The 23804-nt window shown below is 42.6% G+C and overlaps 1 protein-coding gene across 1 annotated transcript in view; it reads left to right on the forward strand.

Moving 5' to 3' along the window:
* LOC134347330 (zinc finger CW-type PWWP domain protein 1-like) overlaps nt 1-20222 on the forward strand; it is a 78555-nt gene extending 58333 nt beyond the window's left edge. Inside the window, exons 8-11 of the mRNA XM_063049726.1 lie at nt 2412-2483; nt 14462-14552; nt 17143-17210; nt 20112-20222. Coding sequence (XP_062905796.1) covers nt 2412-2483; nt 14462-14552; nt 17143-17210; nt 20112-20222 — 342 coding nt within the window. The remainder of the gene's footprint in view (nt 1-2411; nt 2484-14461; nt 14553-17142; nt 17211-20111) is intronic.
* Nucleotides 20223-23804: the final 3582 nt, after the last annotated feature.

The following is a 23804-nucleotide window of genomic DNA, read 5'->3' on the forward strand; positions in this document are numbered from 1 at the left end:
TGTCTACATACTTGCACACATTGAAAAACAAGTTATTATACAGATATGATGATCAGTTACAGATACATAATGACTGCCACATAGAGAGAGTTAAGTGCACTAAGTTCCTGGGAGTTCATGCCACAGATGACCTCAGCTGGTCCCTCAATATCAGCTCTTTGAATAAGGCAATGAATGAGGCAAATGAGGTTCGCCCAACCCCCACATGTTTCCTGAATTTTATAGGAACACCACTGAGAGTGTCCTGACAAGTTGCATCTCCATCTGTTATGGGAACAGTGAGCATCAGGAGCACTTATCAGGAGTGCTGTGTACACAGGGCCCTTAGATATATTAAGAGTCTCACCCATCCTCTTTGGCTTTCTACAATCAGGCAGGAGACTGAGGCTACGTCCACACTACGCCGGATAATTTTGAAAACGAAGCTTTTTCTTGACCCTCCGTCCACATTAAAGTGGCGTCTTCATCCCCTGAAAACGGAGATTTTCAGAAATGGTCTCCAGAGTGAATAAATCTGAAAACGCCTAATATCCATTGTAGTGTGTACGGGGTAAACGGAGAGATTTAAAAACGCTGTCATGACAACACCACAACAACAATGCTTTTTCTGCTTCTGCTTGGTACTGCGCAAGCACTGCCATATGGCTGTTATAACGCGCAGTCGGTGTGAACGGTGCGAGAGTGAAATTGTAAAGTGAGCTTTTTTAACTATTTAAGAACGCTGTCATGACGTGCCGGAACAGACGGCCGCAGCGTAGCATTTTGTTGTTTTCTTGAACGCAATCCCCCACATAACCAAACAATTTCAGAACAGACGGCAACGAGACTGAAGCCAGAAGAGTTAGAAATGTACTCACCAAATACTTTGACCCATAGCTTACTGAGTAAATAAGTATACTCACTTTGCCCTGTTTTGTGTCCTTGCTTGTATGAAGGTGGTTTACCTACTTATGCAAGTACTTCTCTGACAATAGATGTGTAACAGCCTAATGTAACATTGTATGGAAATACAAGATAACACTGATGCAGACATGTTTTATACATTTAACAAGGTGCTTTATTAATGCAACAGAGTTAGTTAGTTTTTCAATGTTCGTCGTCAACTGGGTCATACTGTCCGTGAACTCCCTGTCGGTTGCCTCCATACGCTCCAGTATTTGTTTTTTCATTTCAGTTTTAAGTCCTCCTGTGCAAGAGCCAAGAGCAATTCCTTTGAAGTTTTTCTACTCTGTAACTGGACAAATGCGCACTAAGTATACCGTTTCCTCTTCACTTGTTTTCTGTGTGTGTCCTGCGCATGCCCGGTAGAGGAGATTCGCCTAAATATCCGTGTTAGTGTGGACAGAGATACTTTGAAGAACGCTTAGTGTGTACGCACGTAGTTTTTACACAAAACCGGCGTTTTCAAAATTATCCGGCGTAGTGTGGACGTAGTGTGCATAAGATAGGAAACAGCTTCTTCCCTCAGGCCGTTAGACTTCTGAATTCCCCTTCGCATCACATTCAAAGTGTCACTGGTTGTTCTGTACCTGACAATATTTAATGTATGCACATTAGTTTGTTTATTTATACGTAATTCATCTGTAGATTTTATCCTTACTTTCCTAAATTATTGTGTGTTATGTGTACTACTGTGCTTTACACCCTGGTCTAGAGAAACTTTGTCTTCATGTGTGGTATATAGTTAGGTGACAGAAAACTTGACTTGAGACGTCTGTAATTTTGATGGACAGCTGTATTTGTTTACACAGCAGCATCTTGTGATTTTACCCTACTGTGGTGTAGTGGCGTCAGCACTGGACTTCAAGGCAAATGGTCCTGGGTTCGAATCCAGCTGGCTCTTGCAGGTTTTTCATCCATGCTGGGTTGAGCGTTGAGCTTGCAACTTGGCCTCATAAAAAAAGTTAAGGAAATGATAAAATATGCTGCCTAATGCACCACAAGGTGCAAAAAGGAACAATAATCTTGCGATTTCAAAACCTATCTCTGATTATAAGCTTCAAAAGAAATAGCTTGTGAGATAATGTCACTTCCTTTTCACTATTTAAACATTTAAATATCCTTATTATTTCCTTTAGAATACTGTAGGGCATATTTATGTTAATTTGGGGGAGTGGATTGGGTATAAATGAGAGGAGCTAATTTGAAATGTTTTCCATTAACCCCCCCAAGTACATGTGCTATTCCTTTATCCGAAATTCTGAAATCCAAAAAGCTCTGAAAACCGCAGTTTTTTTCGCCAACAGCTGACGTCACTTAGGTGTGACGAGGCAGCACGAGCAGAGGCCGCCAGATGTCAGTTGTGGCTCAGCGCTCGTACTGGTTACACGTGCATTTGCAAGGATTTCAGATAAGGGATTGTGAACCTGTATAACGAGAACTTGGCATACTTTTGTTTGTCTTACATCCAGAAACATGACTTCAAAAAGAGAATAAATGCTGGAAAGAAGATGGCGGAAGAAGCTCAGAGGGTGAAAGTACAGGTACTTTAAACTCTCTGATACTTGAGCTTTAAAGTTGTCTTGACTGTCATCTCTTGTATGTTTTGGAGATACTTAAGGGAGTGATCACAGAACATAACAGAACACAGAATAGGAATGGTCCTTTATCCCACAATGTCTGCACCATACACAATGCTTAATTAAACTAAAATCTCTCCTACCTGCGATCCATATTCCATGATCCATATTCCCCCCCATTCCCTCATATTCTCAAGTAATAATGGGGCAGCCTACAGAGAAGAAGTCATCACCCTGACACAATGGTGTCAAGAAAATAACCTCTCCTTCAGTGTTTCAAAAACAAAGGAGCTGGTTGTGGACTACAGGAGGAATGGAGACAGGCTAACCCCTATTGTCATCGATGGATCTGGGGTTGAGAGGGTGAACAGCTTTAAGTTCCTCGGCTTACACATCACTGAGGTTCTCATGTGGTCTGTGCATAGAAACATAGAAACATAGAAAATAGGTGCAGGAGTAGGCCATTCGGCCCTTTGAGCCTGCACCGCCATTTATTATGATCATGGCTGATCATCCAACTCAGAACCCCGCCCCAGCCTTCCCTCCATACCCCCTGACCCCCGTAGCCACAAGGGCCATATCTAACTCCCTCTTAAATATAGCCAATGAACTGGCCTCAACAGTTTCCTGTGGCAGAGAATTCCACAGATTCACCACTCTCTGTGTGAAGAAGTTTTTCCTAATCTCGGTCCTAAAAGGCTTCCCCTCTATCCTCAAACTGTGACCCCTCGTTCTGGACTTCCCCAACATCGGGAACAATCTTCCTGCATCTAGCCTGTCCAATCCCTTTAGGATCTTATACGTTTCAATCAGATCCCCCCTCAATCTTCTAAATTCCAACGAGTACAAGCCCAATTCATCCGGTCTTTCTTCATATGAAAGTCCCGCCATCCCAGGAATCAATCTGGTGAACCTTCTTTGTACTCCCTCTATGGCAAAGATGTCTTTCCTCAGATTCGGGGACCAAAACTGCACACAATACTCCAGGTGTGGTCTCACCAAGGCCTTGTACAACTGCAGTAGTACCTCCCTGCTCCTGTACTCGAATCCTCTCGCTATAAATGCCAGCATACCATTCGCCTTTTTCACCGCCTGCTGTACCTGCATGCCCACTTTCAATGACTGGTGTATAATGACACCCAGGTCTCGTTGCACCTCCCCTTTTCCTAATCGGCCACCATTCAGATAATAATCTGTTTTCCTATTTTTGCCACCAAAGTGGATAACTTCACATTTATCCACATTAAATTGCATCTGCCATGAATTTGCCCACTCACCCAACCTATCCAAGTCACCCTGCATCCTCTCAGCATCCTCCCCACTGCTAACACTGCCACCCAGCTTCGTGTCATCCGCAAACTTGGAGATGCTGCATTTAATTCCCTCATCCAAGTCATTAATATATATTGTAAACAACTGGGGTCCCAGCACTGAGCCTTGCGGTACCCCACTAGTCACCGCCTGCCATTCTGAAAAGGTCCCGTTTATTCCCACTCTTTGCTTCCTGTCTGCTAACCAATTCTCCACCCACACCAATACCTTACCCCCAATACCGTGTGCATACCGGCTGTATGGTGAAAAAGACATAACAGTGCCTCTTTCACCTCAGACAGTTGAAGAAGTTTGGTATGGGCCCCCAAATCCTAAGAGCTTTCTACACTGTTGAGAGCTTCTTGACTGGCTGCAACACTGCCTGGTATGGGAACTGTACTGCCCTCAATCGCAGAACTCTGCAGAGAGTGTTGCAGACAGCCCAGCACATCTGTAGATGTGAACTTCCCACTATTCAGGACATTTTCAAAGATAGGTGTGTAAAAAAGGGCCCGAAGGATCACTGGGGACTGAGTCATCCCAACCACAAACTGTTCCAGCTGCTACCATCTGGGAAACGATACCACAGCATGAAAGCCAGGACTAACAGGCTCCGGGACAGTTTCTTCCACCAGGCCATCAGACTGATTAATTCATGTTGATACAGTTGTATTTCTATGTGATATTGACTGTCCTGTTGTTCATAATATGTATTATAAATGACTATAAATGGCACATTGCACATTTAGATGGTGACGTAACGTTAAGATTTTTACTCCTCTTGTATATGAAGGATGTAAGTAATAAGGTCAATTCAATTCAATGTGCCTATCTAAACGCCTCTTGAAAGCTGATATCCTATCTGCTTCCATGACTACCCCTGCCAGTGCCTTCCATGCACCTACCACTATACAAAAAGGAAAAGAAAGGTACATTGCATCCAGAGTTTCTCCGGTTAGCGGACGATTTCCCTCCACGCCTCTCTGAAGTGGACCACGTACGAGGCAAGTTACATCAGTGGTTTGCCATTGCCTTCTGCTGGGTGAGTTTCCAAAGAGATTACCAGCTCGTAACCCAGCACGGATGGAAAGCATGCAGGGGAGCCGGCTAGATTCGAACTCGGCACCTTTCGTCCCGAAGTCTGGCACTGATGCCACTATATCACCACTATACAGTATGTTTAAAAAAGACCTGCCACACACATCTTCTTTAAACTCCCCCCCCCCACCCCCCATTAACTGTATATTCTCTCATATTTGACTTTCTACCCTGGGACAAAGATTCTGACTGTCCGTCCTATCCTCCTCACCTGTCCACCATCTCCCTCTGGTGTTCCTCTGTCTTCACTTTCTTCTATGGTGCATGCTCCTCTCCTATCAGATTCCTCCTCCTTCAGCTTTTTATCTCTTCTGCCTATCAGCTCCCAACTTTTCACTTCATCCCCACTTCCTCTATCCACCTACCTTCCTCCTCACCTGTCACCTTCCAGTTTGTAATCTTCCCCCTTCTGCCCACCTCCTAATTCTGGCTTCTTCCCCCTTCCTTTTCAACCCTGATGAAGGGTCTCAGCCCAAGATGTTGGCTGTTAATTATTCTCCATAGAAGCTACCTGACCTGCTGAATTCCTCTAGCATTTCGTGTGTGTTCTGGAATTCCAGCACCTGTAAATCTCTTGTGTTTATACTTCTCATAATGTTATACTGTAAATTTCTATCAGGTCTCCTGTGAGCCTCCAGTGCTCTAGAGAAAACAATTCAAGTTTGTCCAACCTCGCCTTATATCTATTATCTTCTGGTGAAGGTTTTCTGCACCTTTTCCATACATCCTTTCTGTAACGGTGTGACCAAACTGCACACAATAATGATAAGATCTGAACTTCATTGAGTAAGTCATTGCAAAAAAGAACTTATCTAAATTAAACTAAAACATTTTCCTTGACCTGATCACAGCAGCAGCAAGCCTTTTAAATCTTTTAACATGTATTAATTGAAATAGGGGATATTAGAGGAGGTGAAGGAGACAGCTATTTCGGGCATCCAGTTGCAGAATAAAACACACCCAAGCTAGTTACCAAACAGGTTAGGTATCAAGCTAAACTATCTCTGTAATGTGCTTACATTCACGTCTCAGCACCAACCTGAGAGCTGCAACTTGACCAAACTCATGAGCCACTCTCTATTCTGTCTAGGATCTCTGGTTCACACACGAATGAGAGGAGGCCGTTCAACCCTTCAAGCCTTTCCAATAGTCTTAAATCATGGCTGTATTCCAACTTCATTTACCTGCTATTGAAAAGTTATAGAGAGCTGAGAAATGGGAGAGCACACTACAAAAGACTTGAGTACAATTGCATAGCGTATTGTCAGAATAAAAAAGCAAGGTTAACAGGTTTAGTGAACCTTGCTTTTTGAGAGATAGTGAGGCGCTGGTAAAGAATAAGAAGGATGAGCATAGTAGGTATAGGCAGAAAGGAGCAAATGAGACACTTGAGGAGGGGCAACATGGTAGCGTAGTGGTTAGCACAACACTTTACAGTACCAGCCACCCAGGTTCAATTCCTACCGCTGTCTGTAAGGAGTTTGTACATTCTCCCTGTGGGTTTCCTCCCACAGTCCAAAGACGTACCCAGATGGTAGGTTAATCGGTCGTTGTAAATTGTCCTGTGATTAGGCTAGGGTTAAATTGGGGATTGCTGGGCAGTGAGGATCGAAGAGCCAGATGGGCCTATTCCACTCTGTATGCCAATAGGCAAGAGGATACTTTAGAAGAAAATCAGGAAGGCTAAAATAAGGTTGCTTTAGCAGACAAAGTGAAGGGGAATTCCACGGGCTTCTACAGATATATTAAGAGCAAAAGGACAGCAAACAACAAAATTGGTCCTCTGGAAGATCAAAGTGGTCATCTATGCATGAAGCTGAAAGAGATAGAGGAGATCTTAAATGGATTTTTTGCATCTTATTTACTCAGGAGATGGACACAAAATCTATAGAAGTGAGGCAAAGCAACAATGAGGTCATGGATTATATACAGATTACAGAAGAGCGGGTATTTGCTGTCTTGAGGCAAATTAGGGTGGATAAATTCCCAGAGTCTGACAAGATGTTCCGTCAGACCCTGTGAGAGGATAGTGCAGAAATTGCCAAGACCCACACAGAGATATTTAAATCATCCTTAGCCATGGTGAGGTGCAGGAGGATAGTTAATGTTGTTCCGTTGTTTAAGAAAAACTCTTAAGAATAATCCAGGAAATTATAGGCCCAGTGAACCTGACATCAATAGTGGGTAAATTATTGGAAGCAACACACATCAAAGTTGCTGGTGAACGCAGCAGGCCAGACAGCAACTCCAGGAAGAGGTACAGTTGACGTTTAGGGCTGAGACCCTTTGTCAGGACTAACTGAAAGAAGAGCTAGTAAGAGATTTGAAAGTGGGAGGGGTTGGGGGAGATCCGAAACTGTCCAGCTCTTGGCTCCATCCCTCCCCCTCCTGTCTTCTCCTATCATTTCAGATCTCCCCCTCCCCCTCCCACTTTCAAATCTCTTACTAGCTCTTCTTTCAGTTAGTCCTGACGAAGGGTCTCGGCCCGAAATGTCGACTGTACCTCTTCCTAGAAATGCTGCCTGGCCTGCTGCGTTCACCAGCAACTTTTATGTGTGTTGGTTGAAGTCTCCACCTAGTATGAGAGAGTGTGATCTCTGATCAGGCAGAACAGTAAAAAAACGTTCAAAGAAGTCCACATTGTCCGAGTTAGGAGCATATATGTTAGCCAATACTACCAATGTATTATGTAATTTCCCCAAGACAATGGCAAAATGGCCGTTTGTATCTGATATTGTATTGTGGAGCTCAAACGGAACGTTTTGATTTATGAGAATTAAGACCCCCCCCCCCGGCTTTAGTCTGAAAAGTGGAATGGAAGTGCTGCCCCGCCCATTGTGACATAAAACGGGAATTGTCAGAACTGCGAATGTGTGTTTCTTGTAGAAATGCAATTGCTGTATTAAACTGTTTGAAATGTGAGAACATCTTCCTTCTTTTAACAGGGTGATTCAGCCCCTTGACATTCCAGCTCACAAAATTTAACGAACTAACCATTCTTCTTTAAAAGAGATACAGGTTGATAGGCATAAGCAATGTCAAGATTTCAGGTATCAGCACTGAGGCAAAAATGTAAAGCAAAGAGAAACAGGACAGAAATAAATCCTGTATAACAAGGACTACTAAGGGTTCTTAAAACAGTACTGGCAATGGAGTACTCTCCCCCCACCCCCACCCAACTCACAACAAGACAGCTGCCAGAGAGCATAGCAGCAAGCTCTTAAGAACAATAGTCATCCAACAGTACAACTTCCTGCCATTCGTAGTGTCATCTTCAACTCCATTATTGATACTTAAAGGAAACAGTAAGCATTTAACACTCCTAAACTGACATTGTGCTTAGTGAGAGACAAAACAATTCCCCCAAAGTTTATTAAACATGGCTCTGAAAAATGAACCATAGGACAGAAATATAAACTGATAGTTGAAAAAAAATTTAAAAAATAAACAGACTTCACCCAGTGCTCTTCCCACACAAGGTTGTAGAGTTCACTGAATTGGAGGTAAAAGGAAATACTCTCTTGAGAGAGCAGTCAGAGTGAATATTGTTCCACTTATCGTAGTAGTCAGTACCTAACCTGGCCAAGTCAGACCAGACCTCGCTATCCAAGCACCACTAACATTACCTGGCAGAGGGTATGGGAGAAAAGTAGTTTATGAAGAATTCGGTGTAGTGGGGAGGCTGTCGATACATTTCCATGCTTCGTCTAACGAGCATAGCTACTTCTTGTCACCACCGGGAGGTGTGATACGGAGCCGTGCAGGGTATAGTAGGGAAGGCCTGGGTCCTCAGTTGTATAGCTCCATCATTACTTCTCTGTACTCGGCTCGCAGGCTCAAAACTTCGGGAGAGTAGTCCTCCACAACCCGAATCTGCTGGTCGTGGTGTTCTAGCTTCCCCCTCTGCCGGGGCTCTCTAACCAGGAGATCTTTAATCTGGTAGCGGTGCAGGCGAAGAATGACCGGGCGCGGTCTCTGTCCTGGGGCTGGTTTAGCTGCTATCAATCTCCAGCAGGAATGGGAGCATCTCCTTCCCGAAGATCTCACAAAGCAGACTGGAAAAAAATTCAGTAGGACACCCGCCTTCAATAGATTCCGCAGGCCCAGGGTGCGTAGGTTCTGCAGCCTGCTCCGGCCCTCCAGGTCAGTAACTTTAGCCATTAGCTTGATATTGTTTTCACATAAGCTGGAGCAGATGTTTTCCAGCTCACTGACGCACTGGCACAGGTCGTCCGTAGTGAGCTCGAGAGAGGGTAGGTGTTGGCTGTGGTCCTCCACTTTGCATTGGATTTGGTTGAGTTTTGTTTCCAGCAGGCTGAAAGAAGATTTAAATTCGGTCGCTAACGCCTCATGGTGTTGGTCTAGTAGCGTGGAGATAGCCTCTACTATTAAGCCAGCCGCTGAATCGTCTTTTTTCCTGGATTTAGTACTCTTTGAGGTTATTGTGAAGCGAGCATAGTCGCAGGCAGGGGGAAGAGCAAGAAGTTCAACAGCGTGGTATGAGAAAAGGGGGAAGAAGGAGTGTGAAGATAAAAAGTAGGATGGAGCGCCCGTTCTCTGCGACTACTCCATATGGCTGCCAACCGGAAGTCCCTGGCGGGAATATTTAAGGACATTTTGAACCTCTCACTGCTACAGTTGTAAGTTCCCACCTGCTTCAAAAAGGCAACAATTATAGCAGTGTCTAAGAAGAGTAGCATGAGCTGCCTGAATGATTATTGCTCAGTAGCACTCACATCTACGGTGAAGAAATGCTTTGAGAGGTTGGTCAGGACTAGAATGAACTCCTGCTTCAGCAAGGACCTGGACCTACTGCAATTTGCCTATCGCCACAACAGATCTACAGCAGATGCAATCTCAATGGCTCTTCACACACCCTTAGATTATATGCACAATACAAGCACCTCTTTCAGTGTCACACCTGGACAATCAGGTGCAGGTAAGCATGTCTGATGAGGGTCACCGGTTAGTAAGTTGCAACAACACAAAGTGCAAAGGTGCCAGGTGGAAAAAGTGCAAAAACTGCCCAAAGGTTGTGAAGAAGAAAAATATTTACAAATAGACAAATTCAAAACAAACATGTATGAACAAAAAATTACAAATATGCAGAGGCTTTCCCCACGACACACTTTGTCTTTAATTTTCCAATATAACTACCCACTAAACATCAACTCCAACCTCCATATCTCTCTAGCAAAGTCTGACTGAGGGTTTAAATCTGTCACTTCCTGGCCTAGAAGGACCAAGGAATTCTACTAATTGTCTGCGGGGGGGGGGGTGTGGGAATGATAATCAAGTGACCAGACCATAATAATTACTTCAGATGCAGAACTGGAATATTTTAAACAGGGATTCTAACATCCTACAGTTATAGTTTTATTCCACAACAAATGCCTTAGTTAAACCCACATGCTCAGATGAATATAAAAGGATATTGTCTCCCCACCGGTGGTGTTGCCTGTTTAACCCAGGCATTAATTTAGGATGCCCCAAGCTGGCCCTTGGGTCTTTTGGGACCGTTCTGCAGTCTACAAACCAATGGAAATAAACCGGTGTGAGTAAAAATAAATGAAATTGTTTGGAATGTCTGTGTCTAGAATCCTCATTTTTATGAGTTATAAACCAGTAAGAGCACATTAACTGAAGGGATTGTTTTGATTAGCCAAGCTAGCGATTGTTTTGCTGATGGGGTGTGTAAATGCTGAACTCCCAAGAATTGCAGAATGGGAGGGCAAAGTTGTGTGAACTACTGAGGAAACTAGACCAGGGACAGAACGAAGAGGGGTGACTAACCGGGCAAAGTGGCAAGGTTAGCAGGAGAATTAGCATTGCCAATCTGTTCTGTCATAGTCAGGATGCTGTTCATTGACAAGAGCTCAGCATTTAATGCCATCATTCCCACAATCCTGATTGATAAGTTACAGAACCTGGGCCTCTGTACCTCCCTCAGCTGTTGGATCCTCTACTCCCTAACTGGAAGACCACAGTCTCTGTGGATTGGTGATAATATCTCCTCCTCGGTGACGATCAACACTGGCATGCACGTCAAGGGTGTGTGGCTAGGTATAGCTCAAATGGCATCTATAAATTTGCTCATGGTACAACCATTATTGGTAGAATCTCAGATGGAGATGAGAGGGCGTACAGGAGCGAGAAATACCAGCTAGCTGAGTGGTGTCGCAGCAATAACCTTGTACTCAATGTCAGTAAAACAAAAGAGCTGATTGTGGACTTCAGAAAGGGTAAGACTATGGAACGCATACCATAGAGGGACCAGAAGTGGAGAGAGTGAGCAATTTCAAGTTCCTGGGTGTCAAGATCTCTGAGGATCTAACCTGGTCCCAACATATTGATGCAGCTATAAAGGCGAGACACTGGCTATATTTCATTTGGAGTTTGAAGAGATTTGGTTTGTCAACTGAAACATTTGAAAACTTCTGTAGATGTACCACAGGAGCATTCTGACAGGCTGCATTGCTGTCTGGTATGGTGTGCGGGGAGGGCTACCATACAGGACCAAAAGAATCTACAGAAATTCGTAAAATTGGTCAGCTCCATCTTGGGTACTAGACTCCATAACACTCAAGACATCTTCAAGGAGTGGTGCCTCAGAAAGGCGACATCCATTATTAAGGACCTCATCAACCAGGACGTACCCTCTTCTCATTGTTACCATCAGAAAGGAGGTGCAGAATCCTGAAGGCACACACTCGGTGATTCAGGAGTAGCTTATTCCCCTCTGCCATACAATTCCTAAATGGATATTGAACCCATGAACACTATCTCACTTTTTAAAAATATATACTATTTCTGTTTTTACACTATTCTAATCTATTCTATACTTACTGTAATTGATTTGCTTATTTTTTTTCTTCTTCATATATTATGTAGAAGAAGAAGAATAGCCCTTATCTCAGCAGTGGAGTTATCGGGGCACTGTCATGATGGTGTTTCCATAGCAAGCTATTCTTGTTTTTACGAGGCCGAGTTGCTAGCTTGACGCTCAACCCGACTTGGATTGGAACTCGGGAACCTTTGCTCCGGAGTCCGGCACTGATATTATTGCGCCACCAAGCGGGACACCTATATTATGTATTACATTGAAATGCTGCTGCAAAGTTAACAAATTTCATGACACATGCCGGTGATAATAAACCTCATTCTGATTCTGGTAACGTGTAGTTTTGGTTACCTACCTGCAAGAAAGATGTAAAATATGACTGCAGAGGAAATTTATAAGGATGTTGCTAGGACTTGAGGACCTAAGTTATAGGGAAAGTTTGAATGGGTTAGCACTTTATTCCTTGAATAATATATGTATGTACATATATATAGAAGACAGAGGGGAGATTTGATAGAGGTATACAAAATTACGAGGAGTATAGATAGTTAAATGTAAGCAGCTTTTTCCACTGAGGTTGCGTAGGACTACAACCAGAGGACTTGGGTTGAGGATGAAAGATAAAATCTTTAAGGGGAACGTGAGGGGGATCTTCTTCACTCAGAGGGTGATGAGAGTAGAATGAGCTGTCAGCGCAAATGGTGGATGCAGGTCGGTTTCAACATTTAAGAGAAATTTGGATAGGCACATGGATGGCAGGGGTAAGGAGGGCTGTGGTCTTGGTCAGGCCGATGGGACTAGGTAGATTAATCGTTTGGCATGGAATAGATCGGCTGAAGGGCCTGTTTCTGCACTTTTGTGTTCAATTACTTTTAAACAATTGATATTTTATCTCTACCCCTTTGTACGATATTAATAATGAAACTTAAGGGTAATATAAGGACAAAATCCTATACCTTTCTCGGTCATTTCACACTATGGCATGAAGTGAAATCCCACCCTTTGAGATAGAGTGTGAAAGAGTGTGGAGAGACAGGTGAAGTGAACTCAAAGGGAAGAATGAAGGTCAGCAGAGAGCAGGACCAGGGAGAGTGATGGAAAACAAAGGCAGGTACATCAGGAATTCCAAAAGAACCAACAAATAGATGGTTAAAGAGAAATTGAAAATTCCTCTGTTCAGATAGAATGTAGATAATGAGAGAGTGAGAGGCAGAAGTAGAAATGGAACTGTGGGGTGAGAGTGGGTAACATATCTTCCCTGCATTGAATTGAATTGACTTTATTTCTTACATCCTTCACATACATGAGGAGTAATAATCTTTACGTTACATCTCCATCTGAATGTGCAATGTGCAAATTATAGTAATTTGTAATAAATAGTATGTACAGCAAGATACACAATAGAACAGTCAATGTAGCTTAGAAATACAATTGTGTCAGCATGAATTAATCAGTCTGATGGGTTGGTGGAAAAAGCTGTCCCAGAGCCTGTAGGTCCTGGCTTTAATGTTGCGGTACCTTTTCTCAGAATGGTAGCGGCTGGAACAGTTTGTGGTTGGAGTGACTTAGATCCCCATGATATTTCAGGTCCTTTTTATGCACCTGTCTTTGTAAATGTCCTGAATAGTGGGAAGATTACGTCGACAGATGCACTGGGCTGTCCACACTGCTCTCTGCAGAGCCCTCTGATTGAGGGAAGCCAATCCCCATGCCAGCAGTGATACAGCCAGTCAGGATGTTCTTAATTGTGCCCCTGTAGAAAAAACCTTATGATTTGGGGACTCGTGCCGAACTTCAACTCTCTGAGATAAAAGAGGTGCTGCTGTGTTTTTTTCACGACACAGTTGGTATGTACGGACCAAGTTAGATCCTCGATGATGTATATACTGAGGAATTTGAAAATGGTCACCCTCCCAACCCCAGATCCATTGATGTCTATAGAGATGAGCCTGTCTCCATTCCTCCTACAGTCCACAACCAGCTGCTTTGTTTTTGTGACATTGAGGGAGAGGTTGTTTTCTTGACACCACTGGGTCAGAGTGATGACTTCTTCTCTGTAGGCTACCTCGTTATTATTTGAAATAAGGCCAGTCAATGTAATATCATCTGCAAATTTAATTAGCAGATTGGAGCTGTGGGTGGTGACACAGTCACGGGTATACAGAGAATAAAGGAGGGGGCTTAGGACACAGCCCTGGGAGGCTCCTGTGTTGAGGGTCAGAGGGACACAGGAGAGGGAGCCCACTCTTACCAGCTGTCGGTGATCTGACAGGAAGTCCAGGATCTAGCTGCACAAAGCAGGGTGAAGGCCATAATTTTGATAGCCTCATAATCCAAGAGAGACACGGACTATAAAAGTTCAGATGATGAAGGAGTCAGAGAAAGACGGAATAGAGAAAAATGTGTAATTGGAATGACAGTATTCTGCGGTTTGGGAGTGAATTAGCAGAGTGGGAGTGTGTTTGTGTGATATTGCGTGGCATAACATTGCTGGCTTACATACTATTAGTGTGTGATATGGCATTAATTTTCACAGTGCAAGGATGTACCTGCAGTATGGGAAGTTCTTTCTGATGGAAGTATATTTGGATTGTATAATCATTGTGAGAATACAAATGTGTCAGTTGCTCACATACGAAGGAGCATACAATACTAAAGCACTTCTGGCTTCAATCCTTGTCTTTTGTGGCAGGAACGCCTTTCTCTGTTTGGATTTGCTGTTCGATACAAGAGAAATGGAGGTGCTGAACTTTCCGAACATAATTCCAGTCAAGGATCACTAGGTAACTGTTGGTTGTGTTCAATTTGACAAAATTCACAGCTTCTCCAACGTATCAGAACAAGTAGAAGTTAATATTTTCTTTGGTACATACATTCTCTACAAATCACCCTTATTCAAAGGTGTGACATTTTAAATTAAATAAGGCAGTAGGTTTATAACAGAAACAAACATGACCAATAATGAAGACAGTGGGGCAATCGTCAGCACCAACATTTGGGAAAGAAAGTGCCGATGCAGGATTCAAATAAACCCAAACTGAGAGGCTAAAAAGTTGCTGAAGGATGGGTCTTATATAAATAATCTTGTTGAAATGCCTTGTTATGGACAGAAAAATCAAGCTGCTGGTGAAACTCAGAAAGCCAAACACCATCTGTGGGAGGAAGTGAATTAAGATCATAAGACCATAAGATACAGGAGCAGAATTAAATTTCGCCCATCGAGTCTGCTCTGCTGTTTCATCTTTGCTGATCCATTTTCCTCTCAGCCCCAATCTCCTGCCTTCTCTCCATATCCTTTCATGCCCTGATTAATCAGGAATCTATCAATCTTTGCCTAAATATATCTAGTGATTTGGCCTCCACAGCCACCTATGGCAATGAATTCCACAGGTTATTGAAGTTTTGGGACAAACCCTGCATCAGAAACCCATCAGGGTTTCGAAATGCAATATCAACATTTTCTTTCTCTCTACGGTTACTACTTGACCTGCTAAGTTCCTCCAACAGATTGTTCTGTTGCTTCATATTCCAGCATGTGTAGTCACTTATGTGTCCATTAGTATAGACAGAATGTGAGCTAAAAATAAAGTGAAGAATTTTAAAAGAAAATTACTAAAGTTGACCATTTCAATCTTGGATGATTTTTAAGCCACGACCACAACAATGAAATTGATGAAAGTGGTCTGGAGCTAGCTGTACATCAATTTGCCAGGATGTTTCAAAACAAGCACACAACTCCTCATTTGCTTGAACAAGTAGAGTCAGAATCAGGTTTAGTATCTCCAGCATATGTTGTGAAACTTCTTGTTGTGCAGCAGCAGTACAATGCAATACATAATAATAAAAACTGTGAATTACAGTGAGAAACACACACACACACACACACACATATATATATTCAAAGATTCAAAGAACATTTATTATCAAAGAATGTATAAATTATACAACCTTGAGGTTTGTTTGCTTACACATAGCCACAAAGCAAGAAACCTGAAAGAACCTAATTAAAAAATAAAAGACCAACACCGGATGCACAAGTGAAAGGGGAAAAAAAGACAAATCATGCAAACAATTGAAGTGAGTGACATGCTGTATATGTATAAAAGTTCTATTAAATAGATAGTGCAAAAACAGAAATTAAAAAAGGTAGTGAGGTAGTGATCATGGGTTTAATGTTCATTCAGAAATCAGATGGCAGAGGAGAAGAAGCTGTTCCTGAATAATAATAATAATAATAATGAGTGTGTGTCTTCAGGCTCCTGTACCTCCTTACTGATGGTAGCAATGAGAAGAGGGCATGTCCTGGGTGATGGGGATCCTTAATAATGGATGCTGCATTTTTGAGGCACCGCTCCTTGAAGATGTCCTGATGCTGGGGAGGCTAGTGTCCATGATGGAGCTGACTGAGTTTACAGCTCTCTGCAGCTTATTTCAATCTTGTGCAGTAGCACTTCTATTCCATACCGGACAGTGATGCAGTCAGCTAGAATGCTCTCCATGGTACATCTGTAGAAATTTGGAAGTGTCTTTGGTGACATACCAATTCTCAAACTCCTAAAAGACCTAACGTAAGAGATCTGCTTAATTTGCCTATGCCCCAAGAAATCGTTCCATCGAAGTACGAATCAGATTTTTTTTTCACGCATCTATTAAGTTAGATCTTGGGAATTTTTTGGGGATAAAAACTGATAACAGGATAAAAATTCTTCCGCTGACAATGCATCTTCAATAATGCCTCCATTCACTGTTTGTAGCAGGATTTTTAAAATGTGATGTGAATATGATGAGAACAATTTCACCTTAATATCTTCAGCTTTTTCATGAGACTTTATTTATTTGTTTATAGGGTAGATCATTTACATACTGATTCATTGAATTGAGACTACCTGGAAAAGGATCACAGATAATTACTTACAAGTTGAACTGATGCTCAAATGTGACCAGTCTTTTCTTATAACTAACACTATTGGGAATCAGCTTAGACTAAATGTCTTCCTGTATTTATTTATTGATTGATTGAGATACAGTGCAGACCAGGCTGTTCCGACCCTTCTAGCCGTGCCACCCAACAATCCCCGATTTAACCCCAGCCTAATCACAGGACAATTAACCTACCAACCTTTGGACTGCAGGAGGAAACTGGAGCACCTGGAGGAAACCCACGTGGTCATGGGAAGAACGTACAAATTCCTTACAGACAGCGGCGGGAATTGAATCTGGGTCACTGGTACTGTAAAGTGTTGTGCTAATTTAGGTGATGAAAATTGAGGACAAGACTCTGATTGGCTATGACGCAGTCAGAACGTGATTATTCTTACTCAATATTTAAATGTCATGAATCACCACCACTGAAATATTTGTTTCATTCCATAGAAGCTCCTTGTAACAACAAGAAAACAAAAAGATCCAAATCCAAGAACGTTGAAGATGATTGGAATGAGGTAAGTTATAGCAAAAAATATCACCTGTCCGAGCTAAATACCTCTGTGGAGATTGCTGTATGAATACTGCAGTTAGATCTTAGCATCTCTGGGTTAGGATATTCATGATGCAGGGTTTCAGCCTGAAATTTCAGCCATTCCTTTCCCCCTACAGATGCTGCTGAGTTCTTCCAGCAGATTGTTTGTGCTCCAGCATATAGTACTCACCTTTGGTGATGCTTAATTAATCTGTGCTGGAAATTGTGTGATTGTGAATGTTCTGAAAGCAAGAATCAAGATTCACGGTTGTTTATTGTTGTTCTTCAGTACAGAGCGAAATGACTGAATCCGGAGTAACAATCATCTCATACCCCTTTACGCTCCTGTACCGAAGAAAGACCTCCGAGCGGACCACAAGCTTGTCGTAGGGTTTGGAGGTTTGCATGCCTCAGTGACCTAGAAAGCTATGTAGGCTGGAGTCAGGACTTTATGCTTTGGCTCTTGGTAGCATCACCCATGCCAGGCAGGTCAAAGGATAGATGCCAGACTTCGAGTGGTCCACTGGCTTTCTGGATTCAGGGGTTCAGGTGAGGGGTAACATCACTGACTGGTCAAAAAAATTGTTACAGAAACATCAATGAAGAATCCTATATCTGTGTGTGATGGTCGAACTTCATTGCTGCCCTAAGTGCCAACGATGTAACAGGCAGTATGTAAGTAAGTACTGAAGAATGACAATAAACAATCTTGAATCTTGAACGTAAAAACACTTTGCTTTGACGTGACACTATTAACACAGCAGATCAAAGAGCATTAACAGTAAGCAAATTGTTACTAAGTGATGTAGAGAGATCTTAGAAGATAAAACTAAAAATGCTGGAAACACTCAGCAGCTCAGGCAGAATTTGTGGAATGAGAAACCAAGTTCATATCTCCGGTTGAAGCTTCTTTGTTGGAAGTAATCAGGACAAGTAGTCAAAACTTATTTAAAAGAGTGGTGGAGAAGCATTAAGGGTCAGGGTGAGAATTGCAAGCCCAGGGCTGAGGGATTTGGCAGTACTGGTGGAAAAAGGGAGTAAGTCTTGCACTAGAATTACATAGTGCAGAGACCTTTGAGATCTGGGGAAAGTTCTAAAGAAAGGGAGAGATCAGACCAATGAAGGATTCTAGACAAAATTTAAACTGCCAGAGTCAGGATTTGGTGCAGATCAGTGAATACAAGAACAACAAAACTGGAGGTAAATTAATAAATGAGACAGTGAAGTATTCAATGAGTTTGAATCTTTGAAGAGGAGTGGTTTTAAAGTTATCCAGGAGAACAAATGTCACATCTGGAAGTTGTAAAGGTGTTAACAGTCCTCGTGTTTAGGCCTTCACGGTGGAGGACACTCTGACTGGATATAGGAACGGACAAGGTGTTGGAGGAGTAAGTTGCATGCCACTGAATCTCATGGTTGACAGTCCTGTTGCAATAGGAGTTACGATGGCTTAGGGCTATTTGGACAGTTCTGAATAAGCTGATCTCTGTTCTGTTCTACATGTTTGTCAGTTCCAGTCCTTGAAAGCCTCCTTGGGTACCTGTCACACAACATGAGCCACCTCCCGATGCCATTTCAAATCGCACAGAGGCATTTTCTGACCATGTCGTTCTCCACTTCTTCACCCTTGTCTAACATCTCACATACTGTGTCAGTCTGTTCAACTGGTGCTTAGCCAGGGGTTCCCAACCTGGGGTCCATGGACCCCGCAGTTAATGGTAGAGGTCCACGGCATAAAAAAAGGTTGGAAACCCTTGCAAAAGGATGTCCCACTTAGAGAGAAGGGTATCGTCAGTGGAGATTCCTTTGTGTGGGAGTCCCTCCCATTTAGACTGGAGATCTGGAGTGGAGGGCACTGCACAAAACAGTGCCTTGCAGAAGATTTTTAAGCTGATTCTCTTGACTCCTGGGCTGCCTGCTGTTTCTGTACCCCATGTGTATGCAAAATGTAAGAGATTACAGCACCACTTTAATTATTTTAAGCTGCTGGTCCTCAGGTTTTGGCAGCACTTTAGCCAGATATTTGGGCACCCAGTTGTAGGGGGGGTTATTCAATCCTGGGGACTTCTTTGATCATTCACTCCTGGGTCTGTAGTGGGCCTTTGAAGGATCAAGGATTAGCTTTATTCACCGTATACGTTTACATGTATTTGGAATTTACTGTGGTGTGTCGGGGGCAAAGTGTAAAACAAAACAGCAACATTCAATAACTATAAAGAATAAAGAATTATATAAAACTTAAAGTTAGAGATTAAAGTGCAGATATGGAATAAAACGTGCATAAATGCCAGCATGTATTTTACAATGTAAATGGCATTATTAAGTGGTTTTTGAATGGTCCATCTGTGCAGACTGCCTCCTCTTCTAAGGATGCACCTGTGCCGTGTGTTCCTAAAGAGAGAACAAATGGTATCCATAAATCTTCTGGTGAGTTTCCAGTACCAGTGGGCAGGAGTGAATTCAGTACATTGAGGGTAGTATTGTAACTGTTGTAATTAGTGTTCCTTTAAAACAGAAGGCAAAAAGTAGGAAGTAAAAATTTTGGTTTTATCTTGTTGAGGGGTCAAAGTTGGGTGATAATAGATGGGACAGAAGATGAGATCTAAAAGGTTACTTTCTCAGCCCCAGGAGTAATCTGCTACTTGTAGTTTCTGAGTGATCCTATATTACTTAAAGTATTCTTTTTTTCCAATGCAGTCTTAAAGGCTTGCTGCTTTCAGTTCCAAAAAGTAAGTTCTGGTTCCCCATCCATTTCTATTTGTGACTATCCATAAGATATAATTAGGAGAAAAATTGCAATAACATGGAATGTCATGTAGTCCTAATATATTCAAAATCTTTTTACGGTATATAAATGTGAAATAAAATTTATATTTACTTATAGGATAGTGCAGACAGGGTGCCTATTGCGACTGGAAGTCATCAGCAGAAAACCAGGAAGGAAGAAGGGAAGTATCGAGTTTATACGTTGAAAAATCTGGATGATGTGCCATGAGCAGCAGTATGTGGTGCAACCAAGTGTCAAAAAAAAAGTTTTAAAAAAGCAAGATATAACTAGAAATTTTGATTAAAGGGAATTTAAGAGCAGTCATAGAGTCATAGAAAAGTACTGCACAGAAACAGGCCCTTCGGCCCAATAGGTCCGTGCTGAACCATTTAAGCTGCCTACTCCCATTGACTTGCTCTGAGATCATAGCCCTTCATACCCCTCCCATCCATGTACCTATCCACACTTCTCTTAAATGTTGAAATCGAGCTCGCGTGCACCACTTGCACTGGCATCTCGTTTCACACTCTCACCACCCCCTTAGTGAAGAAGCTTCCCCTCATTTTCCCTTAAACTTTTCACCTTTCGCTCTTAACGCATGGCCTCAGTGGAAGAAGCCTGCTTGCATTTACCCTATCTATTCCTCTCATAATTTTGTATACCTCTATCAAATCTCCTCTCAGTTTTCTATGTTCCAAGGAATAAAGTCCAAACCTATTCAGTCTGGAAATATCTCTACATTGACACATCTTTAGTTTGAAGACTGTCCCAACACTCTCCACTGCTAAATCCAGCTCTATTATTGTGTGCCAGATTCAATTGCCTGAATTAGTAGCATTAACACAAGGTGTAAAAGTTGCTGCAATTCTGTGATCCAGTTTAAGTGTGTCTGGCAAGACTCAGAGGGAAAGTAAAATGGTGAAGAAAACATTCTCATGGGATTTTAGTATCTGTTATTCTACTACAGCATCTTGAGCCTGCAATCTTGGCAGACACTTCAGTGTATTATAAAGATTCACTGCACTGTCAGAGTTATATTCTTTCAGGTGAGATAATAAACTGAGATGCAGTTCCCCTTCAGGTCAATGTAAAAGATCCCATGACATAATGAATGCAGGGATTTTCCCTCTGGCATCCTGGCAAATAATTACTTAACCAACATCACTGCAAAAGATTATATTGTGATTGTGACATTGCTGTTTGTGGGATCCTGCTGTGTGTATTTCTTACATTACAACAATGGTTTTAAAAATATTTAACCGGCATGAGTTTCCACAATAGTACATTGTAAAATTTAAGGATTAGCTCTATTTGTTTTGTTTGAAACATTGAAATGCATCATTTGCGTCAATGATTAACACCCCAGTCTGAAGGTATGAAAACAACGACACTAAATACCGGCCAGATCATTTGACGGATACCAGTAGCCATTTTGCATCACCATGAAGTTGAATTTCACCCCACACCATGTTAAACAGGAAGAGGAGTGTCCTTCCACCACATGTGTTAGATTAGATTAGCTTCAACTTTATGGTCATTGTGCCGAGTATAGATACAAAGCCAATGAAATGCAGTTAGCATCTGACCAGAAATGCAAAGTATAGTGTTATTTACAAAATAACTGTGAATAAAAAGTAAGTACTACAGCACACAAATATAAAACTACTGAGACAGTACAATATGTGTGCAATACTGCTTAGCGCTGTGATGTGAGGTTCAGCAGGGTCACAGCCTCAGGGAAGAAGCTCTTCCTGTGCCTGCTGGTGAGGGAGCAGAGGCTCCTGTAGCGCCTACGGGATGGGAGAAGAGTAAAAAGCCCATGGTTAGGGTGACATGCATCCTTGATAATGCCTTTCGCCCTGCCCAGGCAGCGTTTATAGTAGATGTTCTCAATGGTGGGCAATTGGATGCTGATAATCCACTGGGCAGTTTTCACCACACGCTGGAGTGCTTTGCGATCCGATACGGGGCAATTGCAATACTACACTGAGATGCAGTTGGTGAGTATGCTCTCAATGGTACAGCGGTAAAAGTCCGTCAGTATCCTGGGACAGAGGTGAGCTTTCTTGATGCTCCGCAGGAAATAAAGGCGCTGTTGCACCTTTTTGATCAGGATGGAGAAGTTCAGGGACCAGGTGAGATCCTCGGAAATGTGGACACCAAGGAATTTGAGGCTTGATACACACTGCACTACAGCTCCGTTGATATAGATGGGGATGTGAGTGTGGCTCCTAGCATGCCTGAAGTCCACAATGATCTCCTTGGTTTTCTGGGTGTTAAGGGCCAGGTTGTTGTCGGCACACCACACGGCCAGGTGCTGGACCTCGTCCCTGTAAGCCGTCTCGTCATCCTCTCTGATCAGGCCAACCACCATAGTGTCGTCTGCAGACTTGATTATGGAGTTAGAACCATGTAAGGGAATGCAGTCATAGGTGAAAAGGGAGTACAGAAGAGGGCTCCGCACACAGCCTTGAGGCACGCTGGTGTTCAGGGTGAGAGTGGAGGAGGAGAGGTTGTTTAACTTAACTGATTGGGGTCTGTTAGTCAGAAAGTCCAAGGTCCAGTTGTAGAGGGATGAGCTGATACCAAGCTGGCGAACTTTGGCGATCAGCTTGGAGGGGATCACAGTATTGAATGCCGAACTAAAGTCAATGAACAGCATTCTGACGTGAGAGTTGGGCCTGTCCAGGTTGGTCAGGGCAGAATGAACTGTCATGGAGATGGCGTCCTTTGTTGACCTGTTGATGCGATAGGCAAATTGATGGGGGTCCAGGGCAGTGGGCAGACAGATTTTCAGATGTGATAGAACCAGTCTTTCAAAGCACTTTGCAATGATGGGGGTGAGTGCAACTGGGCGGAAGTCATTCAGGCCCATGGCAGTGGAATGCTTCGGCACTGGCACGATGGTGGCAATCTTGAAGCTTGTGGGGACAACTTCCTGGGCCAGGGACAGATTAAAAAGTGCCTTATAAAATTTGTAACAAGGGCTTCAAGTTCTGGAGCGTGGCAACTTATTGCAAGCTTCTGTCTACAGATCTGCTCATTACTTCTATAATAATTTTGGGGTGGCACAGTAGCAAAGTGGTTAGCACAAAGCTTTACAGTGTAGGTGACCCAGGTTCAATTCCCGTCACTGTATATAAGGAGTTTGTACGTTCTCCCCATGACCATGTGGGTTTCTCTGGGTGTCCCAGTTTCCTCCCACAGTCCAAAGACGTACTGGTTGGTAAGTTAATTGGATATTGTAAATTATCCCTTGATGAAGCTAGAGTTAAATTCAGGGAATTGCCAGGTGGTGATGCTCAAATAGCTGTAAGGGCCTATTGCGTGCTCTATCACAATAATAATAATGATAATAATAATAATGGTTCTACCTTAGTGTGCTGATATGATGAAATAATCTGTACGGATGTCATGCAAAACAAAGTCTTTCACTGTGCCTTGATATATTTGACAATAATAAACCAATTTGCCTCATTAACAACACAAACTATAATGATAACCTTGTTTTAAAATGTAGACATGGACCTAATTCAAAGTGAACTAAAGCGGCGAAGGAAGCAAGAATCTCCAGTACAGTTGGTGAAGAAAGATCGTCTGACTCGGCCCAAGGAATTCAGAGACCCAACATTAAAAAGAAAGAACACCAGGAAAGGTCAGATAAACAGAGGGTGAATTTTGCTGAGCTCCGGCCTAAGTAAAGTATTGAGTGTGATGCAAATGTATCAGCTGAAATAGTTTTTGGCATTCCTGCATTGAATCTGCCAGAAATCCTACTGTTTCTGACACTGATGACCCCATTATAAGCCA

The sequence above is a fragment of the Mobula hypostoma genome, chromosome 5, assembly GCF_963921235.1.
Source record: "Mobula hypostoma chromosome 5, sMobHyp1.1, whole genome shotgun sequence".
Taxonomy (NCBI): Eukaryota; Metazoa; Chordata; class Chondrichthyes; order Myliobatiformes; family Myliobatidae; genus Mobula; species Mobula hypostoma.